The 11,747-nt window shown below is 37.3% G+C and overlaps 2 protein-coding genes across 3 annotated transcripts; one reads left to right on the top strand and one right to left on the bottom strand.

Moving 5' to 3' along the window:
- The first annotated feature begins 3,936 nt into the window (after positions 1-3,936).
- On the top strand, positions 3,937-5,099 carry LOC125047935 (protein ALP1-like). Its single transcript, XM_047646483.1, has 2 exons — positions 3,937-4,066; positions 4,279-5,099. Exons 1-2 carry the CDS (start codon positions 3,937-3,939, stop codon positions 5,097-5,099), a joined length of 951 nt encoding a protein of 316 aa, XP_047502439.1.
- Positions 5,100-5,377: 278 nt separating this feature from the next.
- On the bottom strand, positions 5,378-7,920 carry LOC125048016. Of its 2 annotated transcripts, none has more exons than XM_047646599.1 (3): positions 7,725-7,920; positions 7,280-7,473; positions 5,378-5,989 (listed from the first exon to the last, which is right to left on the bottom strand). In XM_047646599.1, the coding sequence occupies exons 1-3, from the start codon at positions 7,852-7,854 to the stop codon at positions 5,618-5,620; spliced, it is 696 nt and encodes a 231-aa protein (XP_047502555.1). In that variant the 5' UTR covers positions 7,855-7,920; the 3' UTR covers positions 5,378-5,617. The 2 variants fall into 2 exon arrangements, with proteins under 2 accessions (XP_047502555.1, XP_047502556.1); XM_047646600.1 differs by having other exon boundaries at positions 5,378-5,977.
- Positions 7,921-11,747: the final 3,827 nt, after the last annotated feature.

Below are 11,747 nucleotides of genomic sequence, written 5' to 3'. Positions count from 1 at the left end.
AAATTTCCCTAAAAGGATTTCATTTTCAAGTCCATTATGGGACTTTTCATAATGGTCCTCATGAAGGGGTAGCAGTGATGGTACATGAGAATAATTATTTCATGCCATCCACTTGCAGATGACTGTAGGTGAAGGCTGTGAGGATAGACTTGAAACAAATCTATACTGCTGCATCCATTTACTTTTCCACATACAATCTCAACATAGATGGTTTGGAAGATCTATTTGGGCAGTTACCTCAACCATTTCTACTCATGGGAGACATTTTCTGCAACCTTCGAGGGAGGGCCTTGGAATCCTTATTCTCAAGTGTAGATGCAGATTTAAAGTTCCGCACCCACTATTAACCTATCAGCTGGTTCACAGTTGGATATCACTTGACAAGTCACGGAAGACTGACAAGGAAGCAACCACTTTCCAATAATTTTGGAGGAGGTAAATGATATTCGAGCCAATGGGGTGAAGAGATGCAGACGTTAATATGCTGGAATCTTTTTAGATCCCTGCAGTAATGGAGGGATCTGTGAATGATTTTCAGTATGTTCAAGATGCTGTTGATCAGTTCACATCACGAATTCACCTTGCAGCAGAAGCATCCATTTACTAAAGTGGTGGGCAGTACTGTCGACCTCCAGTACCATGGTGGCTTGATTAATGTGAACCAGAGCAAGAAAAGCTGTATTAGGCGGCTGAAACGTTGCCCTAGCGATATGACCTTGATCCATTACAAAAGGATCCAAAAGGAAAGATGTCAAATGTCATTCTTTAATAGGACTGCAGCAGAACTTCCATACAACTTGGCATTTTTGTTCAGGGAGATAGACTCTGTTTTCAATATGTTTATGGTACATCATAAAACATTTTATAAATACCAAGAAGATATAATAAAAAGTAGTTTAAAAAATTATATGATGCCAGATGTGTAGTGCTCCCACCCTAGATATAATAATACGAAAGTAGCAAGGACTGGCTATTTAGGAAAGACAAAGTGCCTAATGATGTACTTCTCTGACAGATCCCAGCTGTGAGATTATAAAAGTAAATGTCAAAGTCACATAGACACAATTTTCTGGTGGTGCTGGATGTGTGGCTTTTGATCAGTACTATTTTACTCATTTTATGATAACATTTCTCTTTGTGACGATGAGTAAGACTTACGAAAATCATGGATTTCAGGAAGGAAATAAGATGCATAACCATGTTGAATCTTAAGAAGGCTATATCTCTGATATCTAATTTAGTTTTTATGGAAATCAATTTCTTCCACGATCATTTCAGTATTATTGAAAGCTGGACACAGAAACATGAAAATAATGCATAAATTGGGAGGAACAAGAGACGACTTCTATGTCAACTACAAGAAGATATAGATCCGGAAAGAAGAAATGAGATGGTGTTCGTGATTAGAAATTTCAACAGCAGAATAGGCTCTGACAGAAGAGGATTTGAGGACATAATGGGATACTTTGGAACAGGAGAGAAAAACGACAGAGGGGAGAAAATGCTAGCCCAAGTAACAGAAAAATCATGCAAATACAAACAAGATTTTTCTGTACTGTTGTTAATTATAAACAAGCTTTTCTCTCAGAATCTTGAAGGAGAATGGCAAGAGCACTAAGAATAAAGTTAGTGACCATATATAAGTTATACATAGGAAAAAATGCCAAAGGAAGAAGTAGAAACAGAAGCCTTCACAATCAACAGGGGGATGCCCTTTATCACCTCATTTATTTAGCTTGTTTCTAGAGGCTGTGGCTAGAAATGTATTCACAGAAGGAGAACGGGGGATTGAAATCAGTGGGACCAAAGTAAACAACTTAAAATATGCAGACGGCATTGTTGCAATGACTGCAATGGTGGAAGAAATGAGGACAATAGCGCAAAGGCTAGAACAAGACTGCAAGGAGGCAAAACTAAACATAAATGCAAACAAAACAAAACCAATGCACATAGGAGAAGGTCAGACATAAACCTAAGGGTAGGAGGAGGACCAGTTGAACAGGTTCACAATTTTTTACCGAAATGGGAGAAACTGAGGGACTTAAAGTAGAAAGGCCAGCCTTACGAAGATTAAAGAAATCTGGAACAGCTATGACATAACAATAAAACTCGAAATTTAACTATTGACCACAATAGTTTTTCCAACGGGATATGAGGCCGAGTAGGTGCTGAAAAGGAAGGAAGAGATGAAAATGCTGGCATTTGAAATTAACCACTTAACCCAATTGCCCCACATGGCAAGAATACATGCCATGCCCAGTGTAATAAAAGTCTATTTATTGTAATTACACACAGATGGCTCTACAAGTGCTTAGTCACCAAAGAGTCGGTTATTAGCCTACCTAGCTCACCTGTTTACCTTTTTCCTTATCTTTTGGAAAGGGTCTTTTGCATTGTTTCATTGTCTTAAATGTTATCGAGATTTTAATAACAATTTAATAATCATAATATCAACAACAATAAAAACAGTATCGATGTCAACTGTATTAAGGGAAAAACACATTTTCCTGCCAATTCAAGGAATGGGAAAATCAGGATCGGTCACTAGGACTACTGATAGATTCCTTAAGGACTCCCTTAAGACTCCCTGAGGAAGCTAATAAGACCTATATTCACAATCCTCCCAAAATACATTTTTCTGTGTATACAGGGGAGACAAGTACATACGTCTTTGGTCTGGAAATAACTTTCCAATACATGTGCGATTGTTTATGGCTCTTGGTATTCCTTACAGCATGCTTCACTTTTAGCCATCAACGGCCCATGAGTCAGTCTTGTGTGCCCAATTCTTAGTCTTGTTGGTACAACTTCTACTTGTCGGTTGGGATGGATGCTGGTCACCCAACTGCCAAGGTCATCCCTAATCTGTCGCAGTTTGTTTTTAGAGGTATGCCTCCATTGTTCCCTCCATTTATTATGAAGACATCTCCAGATGCTGGGTTTCAAATCAGTGTGTGGGAGAGGAAAACAAGCATCACAGGGCTGAGCAGCAGTACTGATACCAAAATGCGCTGGCATCCAACATAGGTCTTTTTACATGCTGACATCAGTGCAAGCCAACTTTGAACCTCCCTTGATACTGGATGTGATGAGTTTAAGCTCTTGATTGCTTGAAGGCACTTCGAGAATCACAATATATTACAATAGAATGGTTTGTAAGATCTCTAGTCATCTTGACTGCTGCAAGGATTGCATGGAACTCTGCAGTGAAGATCAAGGCTGCTACACCATTTTCAGATCTCGAACCATCTGTATATATTGCATCTGATCCTTGGTATTTAGAAGTGTGTTGAAGAAATCTCTCTCTGACTTCTGCTTCGGATCTCTCCCCTTTCCGAATTCCATCCAAATCCAGCTCAACTTGTTTAGTCCAAGGGAGGAATTGGGGAGTTCAAACAGCTAAAACCTTAGTGAGATTTAAATTAAAATCTTCCACAAGATTCCTCATTCTCGTACTATAGGATCTATTGCAGTCTGCATGTGTCTTGGCACATCCTGTGATCTTTCTCCTGAGCAGTACAATGTAAAGTCATCCACATACAGATTACATGAGACAGCACTCGGAGCAAACTTTACGATAGCAATAGCAAAGAGGGTCACACTTAAGCTACGGTCACACTAGTAACTTGTATGAGGAGATCTCCCCTACACACGAACACCAGCTATTATCGGTAGACGGGGATGTGGTCACACGATGCCGATAATAAACAAACCACCATGGAGCTTTCCTCCAAAGATGAGTTTTGTGGCTATTTTTCAGCTATTACGGCGCTTACACAGTGTGCATTAGCCCTTGCTGCTGTAAAACAAAAGAAAAAGGAGCCAAAAAGACTGTGAATCAGAAAGTGGCTACAAAGAAAAGATAAAAATGTAAGCAATAACTTGCTAAAAGAATTGCAAATTGAAGACGGCCGTGGATTTTATGAATATCATAGAATGTCTGTAGAAAATTTTACAGTGCTCCTCAATTTGGTTGCCCCGTTGATAGCTAAACAAGACACGAAGCTCAGAAATGCCATTCCACCAGACCAGCGATTATCAGTAACACTCTTCTATCTTGCTACAGGTAAGCTTTCCACATACTTTACCAAAAGTAAACATTACTATTTGATTTACATATTCACATATAAATTGACATATATCTATGTAAACACATACTCACTAATGTGTTTTATGAATGAAATATCAAAGAGATCGATGAATAGATGGTGATGATTTATCGATAGCTATTTAACAATTTAAATGGTTCTTAGAGATTTCCTTTCCTTTTTACAACAGGACAATCAAGGCGTGCACTGGCATGGTCCTATAGAATGAGCCACAACCTGATAGCAGCCATAATTCCAGAAGTGTGCAAGGCCATTTACTCTGTGCTGAAGGACTCGTATCTCAAGCTTCCAACAACATCAGAGGAATGGCAAGATGTAGCTTCTGGATTCCATAACTTATGGAATTTTCCCTTGTGTCTAGGAGCCATGGATGGCAAACGGGTACTCGTAAGGAAACCTGCAAATTCTGGCTCAGAGTACTATGACTACAAGACGAACCACAGCTTCATAATGCTAGCCTTAGTGGATTCCAATTACAAGTTTTTATATGTAGATGTTGGAGCAAAGGGCCGTGCAAGTGATGCTGGTGTATGGGATAAATGTACACTCCGTGAATGCATAGAGAGACAGCAGTTGCAAATCCCTCCATCTGAAAATTTGCCCTTCACAAATACAAAGGCTCCATATGTTATAGTAGGTGATGATGCCTTTCCACTCAAGACCTATTTAATGAAGCCATATCCTGGAAAAAACATCACCAAAGAACAAACAATTTTTAATTACAGATTGTCACGAGCCAGAAGAGTCTCTAAAAATGCATTTGACATTCTTGCCTCAAAGTTTAGAGTACTTATGCAGCCAATTGCATCAAAACCAGATAATATAAAAGACATCATTTTTGCAACAGTTGTGTTTCACAATTTCTTGCGTGTGAAAAGTGGAAAGCTTGTTAGACCTGAAATGCTTGTGAGGGAAGACACAGGGCGAATGGCAGGAGTTGCCAAATATGATGGAAAACCTTCAAGCAATTGCACGAGGCCACTCAAATGATGCTAAAATTGTAAGGGATACTTTCCGAGAATTTTTCCTTACTAGAGGTGCTGTACCTAGGCAAGAGAGAATGTCACATCTTCATTAATGTTGAAATGTAAAGTGCATGTTATAAGGTTAAGTTTGTATTTTTTAAGCCATGTTTATTGTGATTTTTGTTCAGTTAACAAAGTGCCTGATTCTTTTTATTGTTTTGTTTAATGTTTATATTATGTATATGTAAAAGGAAAAATCAAATAAAAAACAATTATATATATTCTAAATTTATTTTTCCTTCATAAAAAAAAAATATATATATATATTTAAGTATATATAACTAAACTAGACTAGGATAAATAACACCTTAAATGTATGAGCACATAGACCATCACAATAAGATCACAGCCTTTTAAATATTACCTTAAAGTATTTGAAAACAAAAGTACAAATTTCTATATTGACTAGTAAAAAACAAAACAAAAAAAAAGTAATTACGACAGCCTAAATATTGCACATTTTAAAGGATTGGATCAACAGTTCTAATCCTGTGGTTTACTTGGAGGTTCTGTAAACTCTTGGGACACTTGGTACACCAATGCCAGTAGACCATTATGGAATTTCCTCTTCAACTCTGGTTGATGTTCAGGAATCATCTCCATAAAGGCATTAACAAATTCTGCTGCAGGGTTCTTGGGTTTACTGACTTTCCTCTTTTTTGTCCTTGGGGTGACAGGAATTATTTCGAGTGGTGATGGTGTTCTTGATGATTCCTCACTTGTTGAGTTGCAATAAGCAGAAGGAATATCTGTGTCCTTTGCTGATGCATCAGTAAGAGGGTCGTCCACCAATTCACTTATGACACCGGTCCATACCAACTCCTCAGTCTGTTCAGTTGATGCCTGCAACAAATACTTCACCAAATGTAAGATGTTATATACTTCATATGTTTATGTGATACAATCTGGCAAGAAAAGTCATAAGTTATTGGTACAATTTGTAACAAGAAGAAACAAGCTTTAAAATGATAAAACTATTTTCAGCAATTTAGGAGATATTGTTAATCGAATCTAGTAAATTAACAATCTTGCTGTATCAAATATTTGAGTAGATTGCAGTTAAAATTGAGTGATGAATTTCATTTGCTTGTCCTTAGCAATCACAGAGATAATTCTGACACACTGTCTAAAGACCTTTAAAAAGCCATGCGCTTCGTTCAAATTTCTTAACTACCTACGAGGCAATGATACTTATTTGAGAGAATGTACATAAATAAGCAAATAAAAATAGTAGAAAGTATTGCACCAAGGTGCTAAGAAAGTAGCCTTACTGCATATAATCTTTCAACTTTGTCATAAAAAAAAAAAATATTATGATGCAAAAATAACTAATTCATCAATTCATTTTAAATAATTTCTGAATTTCATGTTTTAGGGAAATATTTAACTATAATATAGTAATAGTATAGTAGTCTTTTAGATAGACTTACTTATATAACCTTTCTATCTTATCATAAAGAAAATTAATATATCAATGTAAAAATAACTAGTTAATAAAAAGTTCACAAAATAATTTCTCAAGTGAGTAAATCTTTCAAGTTTTTCGGAAATATTTGCTTTGAAAATTTCTGTGAATGTGATAAAAATATGCTGTCCTTAGCTGGGGTACTGTTACAGACCCTATAATGGAAGTTAAAGGGCTGATACCTTCTATTAAGTTATAGAAGGCATAATGATAATTGTAATATTTAATTTCATCATCAATCGGATGCAGCTTTATTGTTAATATTTAACAAAATATATTTTTCATCCTATTATTCTTAGCTATCTTGCTATTGTAGGCTTTTTCCCATACAGAAAACCATGACAGAGATAATATTAGTGAAACAAATCCAAAACATATTTTATGCAACTTGGAGACGCAGATAAATTATTAGTATTATACTGACTTAGGCTCACCAACAACCTCAATGCACTATCTTGGCTTATGTCATTTCAGAAAAACAATACACTGAACTGGACTAAATTATATCTCAAAATACTCCTGCCACAAGAAAATTAATTTAGAAATATATTTATACCATCAAAAAGTTAATATATGTTAAACAACGATGATGTATATGAATAGCTTTCACTTAAGGGAGATTAAAGGGTGGTCAAGAGCAGCCTATAATAAAGGATAAGATGTAAACAATGTAGGCTTACCGTAGAATCCTCAGGCATTTCAAAACTGGAGGAATTGCTATCTATCGTGTAGACAGCCTGCATGAATTTGCAAGCAGAATAGTACTCCCATTTTACAGCTGGTGTACTGCCAGAACCACTTGGAGTTTTTTCAACTTTCTTTAGGAGTTTTTGAAAATTACTCCTTAAGTAGTGGAACCGCTTTGTCAAAATTTCTGAAATAAAACAATATTATCAGAACCTGACCATATTGGTAAATGAAACATAAAACTAATGGGTAAAATTGACTTTAAAAAGAAGTGACTAGCAGCAGCATAATATTATTCATAATTAGAGCATTACATAGCTCTCATAATATCCATATTTTACCTACAATATTGGTAATTACTAGTAATAATATATACCACATATAATCATAATAATAGTAATAACACTAAAAAATAGTAGTAACAAAATGTGGGCGTACCTGTCGTTAGCTGGTCAGCATATGTTGGGTATTCCAGGCGAAGTTCGCTGCAAATTTTATCCATGAGCGACCTTTTTAAGTTCCTACTTTTATAGTTTTCCAAGCTGGTGTTCCACAGAATCTCATTCATCCTTATTTTCTCCAGAAAAGCGTAAGTAATTTCCGATGAGAGCTCAATTATGCTAATCCTGCTGAATGTTTGTGTTTACGTTCGATGGTCAAGCGAGTAACCCTTCAATAATCTATTCATTCTAATAAAATATTGTACATAATTATTTAAATTACTTATATTTATTTATGAGAGGTTTATGTATGTACTGGTCATTATATTTAATATTTAAAAAAAGGATAAATTATAAAATAAACATTATAGTTTTTGTTTTGAGAAGATCTCTCCCCCACTAGCGAACGACCAAACACCAACACAGCGGTGTATTGGTTTTCCGTCGCTAGCTGCGAGGATCGCCAGCTGGTTGCAGACGTTTTCTATATACACATGGGGATCCCTAGCTACAAGTTACTAGTGTGACCAGGGCTTTAAGACACTCCCTTGTGGGACCCTTCCATGTTGATCCTCCAGGTTAGATAAACTATTTCCCACCCTCACTCTAAACTTCCTCTCAGCAAGGAAGCTTTGCATGAAGGTAGGTAATGCTCCTCTTAAACCAATGGCATACAGTTTCATGAGTATGCCATGCTTCCAAGTAGTATCGTAAGCCTTTTCATGGTCAAAGACGACGGCTAACATATGACATTGCCGTGCAAAGGAATTCTGTATAGCCATTTCCATCCTCACAATTTTCTAAACCCATATTGATATGGGGTCAGCACGCTTTCCTTTTCTAGTTTACATGTCAACATGAAATTTAATATTTCTCCATCAGCTTGCAGATGCAGCTGGTGAGAGAACTGGTGTGGAAGCATCCTTGAGAGGTTTAGGGACAGGAATGATTATAGCCTCTAACAGGAACTTTTGGGAGCTCTCAGCATAAATGGGATATCATTTGTATAGAATATCGTCACTTCCTGGGACAGTCTTACAGCAGAGCTGCATCTCCTTGTACAAAAATGGCAAGAGCAGGTTTTGACATGGATATGCGCTTTCCAGCGATCTTACGTACTTGTCCAATACCCATGCTATAAGGGGGCCCCAGAGTTAATAGTCTAGCCCCCTTTAGCACTTGCCTTGCCTTGGCTCGGGTCTTTTTATAAAGGATCAAGTTTACATCGCTGGGGCATTGTTTCAACTGCCTTAATGCAGCTCCTCTTGCTCTGACAACTTGTTGGCGTTCATCAGACCACCATGGTACCGGAGGTTGACGGTACTGTCCGCTACTTTTGGGAATGGATGTTTCTGCTGCAAGGTGAATTCGTGATGTGAAGGGATTAACAACATCTTGAACACACTGGAAATCATTCACAGATCCTTGCAATGCTGTAGATCACACAATGCTTATTCATAGTAAACTTGAGTGTTGGTCTGAGTTCATAATAAAGCTCTCAGAATCTGTACATGGGCTTTCATGTCTTCACCCATAGAGTTCCTATATGTTGAGAGTGGAGAACTACCGGGACTACATGAACCTGATTTACTACAGAGGACTCTGGGATCTACATCCAGACTGGTTTTCTTCCCTTGAGGCCAGCCGATCTTATGGTAGGAGAATGAGAAATCTTGTGAAAGATATCAATTAGAATCTCTTCAAGGTTCTAGCTGTTGGAATTCCTCAGTTCCACCCTTGGATCAGTCTAGTCAAGTTTGATTAAGCTGGATTCGCATCTCTCCCCCTTCAAGTAGGGAAGGGGGAGAGATGCGAAGCAGAAGTCAGGGAGATTTCTTCAACACAATTTTAAGTAATAAAGCTCAGATGCAATATGTAAAGATGGTTCGAAATCTGAATATGGTAAGGCTTTGCAGCAGGAGGAAGACTGCAGTTTGTAGTCCTCTGACAGCCTCGATTTTCACTGTAGAGTCACATGCCATCCTTGCAGTCAAAATGACCAGAGATCTTATGAACCATTCTGTTGTAATAATATATTGCTACTCTCATAGTGCTTTGCAAGTAATCAAAAGCATATAAGAAGGTAACTCCATGGTATCCATGGGAATGAGCGAGCTGATCAGAGGGCCTAGGCAGCTGCCGTTGCCCTGTGATGTTCATTTTCCTCTCGACATACCGACTTGAAACCAAGCATCTGAAGGTCTTCGTGATAGATGGAGGGAACAATAGAGACTTCCCTCTAGAAACAAACTGAGAGATTAGAGATAACCTTGCATTAACAAGGCTGAGAATGGAGCACACAAGATCGACTCAAGGTCCGGTGATCGCTAAAAGTAAAATATAGTGTGACTGATGCCAAAAAGCCATTAACGGTCGCACATGTAGTGGAAAGCTGTGCAGTATTTCCAGACCAAAGACGAATGTACTTATCCCCCCATATACACTGAAAAATGCAATGTGGGCGGATTAATACTTTCCTAAGGGAGACCAACACTTTAAATAAAATTTGATTATGCATATTATTTATGCAATAATTTTGTAATTTAATACCGTATTTATATTTTTATTTTTGATTATATTTATTGTTATCTATTCTCGCTTATAAGTGCCGTTATTTCTTGATAGATTTTTGAACGTTTAAAAAAAACATTTAAAATTAATCTCGCAAGGTATTAGCCGCTAATGACCTTAGTTGCTGACACGGCAGGTGATTTTGAATAATCAATATATAACGTATTTAAGGTATTTAATACGCAGTAGGAAATACCAGTGGACCTAAATAAATTCTCGCCATATATAATGTTTTAATAAAGAGGCCGCCGTCTTGAAAATAAGAAATAAATAACTCAATATGCCCCAGATGAATTACGATTGCTTTTGGAACCATTATCAAAAGTTTTTTGTTTTTTTTAAGTTACCCTTATTTCACAATTTAAGAGTTATCTTTACGTGTCAGTAAACACACTTGGGCAGTGGTTTCCGGAACCCCTCGCCATATTTTAGAATGCTGTCATCAGACTTAGACTCGCATGAGCTCAGCGCAGAAGGTGAATATGAATGCCTGAAGATATTGCTTACCGTTATTGTATAATCCACCTGCGTGTTTCTCATCCCTCACCGTTGTCCTGGACATAAACCACATTATATACATGTCATTATTTCACTTATGGACATTCCTCCTTATCAACGAGAGACGCTTTTCAAGTGTCGGTTCACGTCTTATCCACCAATGCTATGTGTTATCCATTGCCACTCCTCGCAATTTATTCACTATTTTCTTTTTACTCATAACCATCACTCACCTTCACCTGTTTCGGCCCCGGAACCGGAGCAGCAGAGGCAGAACAAGAGGAAAACGAAGAGGAGCACATCAACAGAAAAGCGAATCCCTGTGAAACGTGATTTTTTTTTCGTTCTGTCTGATTTTCCTCTTCCTTTTCTCCCAGTGATTTTCGCGTTATTTTCCGTTCCTCTTTTTATTTCTCTACCTTCGGTTTGACTGATGAGAACGTCGTTGGAAGTGTTCTCCATTTTTTCTGAAAGCCTCCTCTTGCCTCAGCACGTTAGTTAACTGGAATATAAAGATATATAATTGTGTTATTTGAGTGCGTGCGCGTGCGCGCGTGTGTGTTTGTGTACATATATATAAGCTTGGAAATTAAAGGGACCATTTAAGGTGAAGGCAGTCAGCGATGTGCAAGAGGCAGGTGAGCATGACCCTTCGTGTAGCTGACGAAATCAAGGCTTTGCTGAAATGATACCGCCTCAGCAATTGATACAAGAAATAATAATAATAATGATAATAAATAAAGAAATAAAACACAAAGTTACCATTACTGAAAAAGTACTGTTCTTATTCTAGATGTAACTTCCACTACAGTGTTAATTTTCATCCGCCTATGTACTCGTATTTGTACGTACTACATTCTTATTATACTAACTTGAACTATTCACTAAATCAAATAAATTATACTCGCATAAGATATATACTTCACGTTTCTACACGCGCACATGTTGCAAT

Source organism: Penaeus chinensis, chromosome 42 (assembly GCF_019202785.1).
Source record: "Penaeus chinensis breed Huanghai No. 1 chromosome 42, ASM1920278v2, whole genome shotgun sequence".
NCBI lineage: Eukaryota > Metazoa > Arthropoda > Malacostraca > Decapoda > Penaeidae > Penaeus > Penaeus chinensis.
The sequence above is the reverse complement of the archived record's forward strand: the minus strand, read 5'-3'. Positions and strand labels throughout refer to the sequence as shown.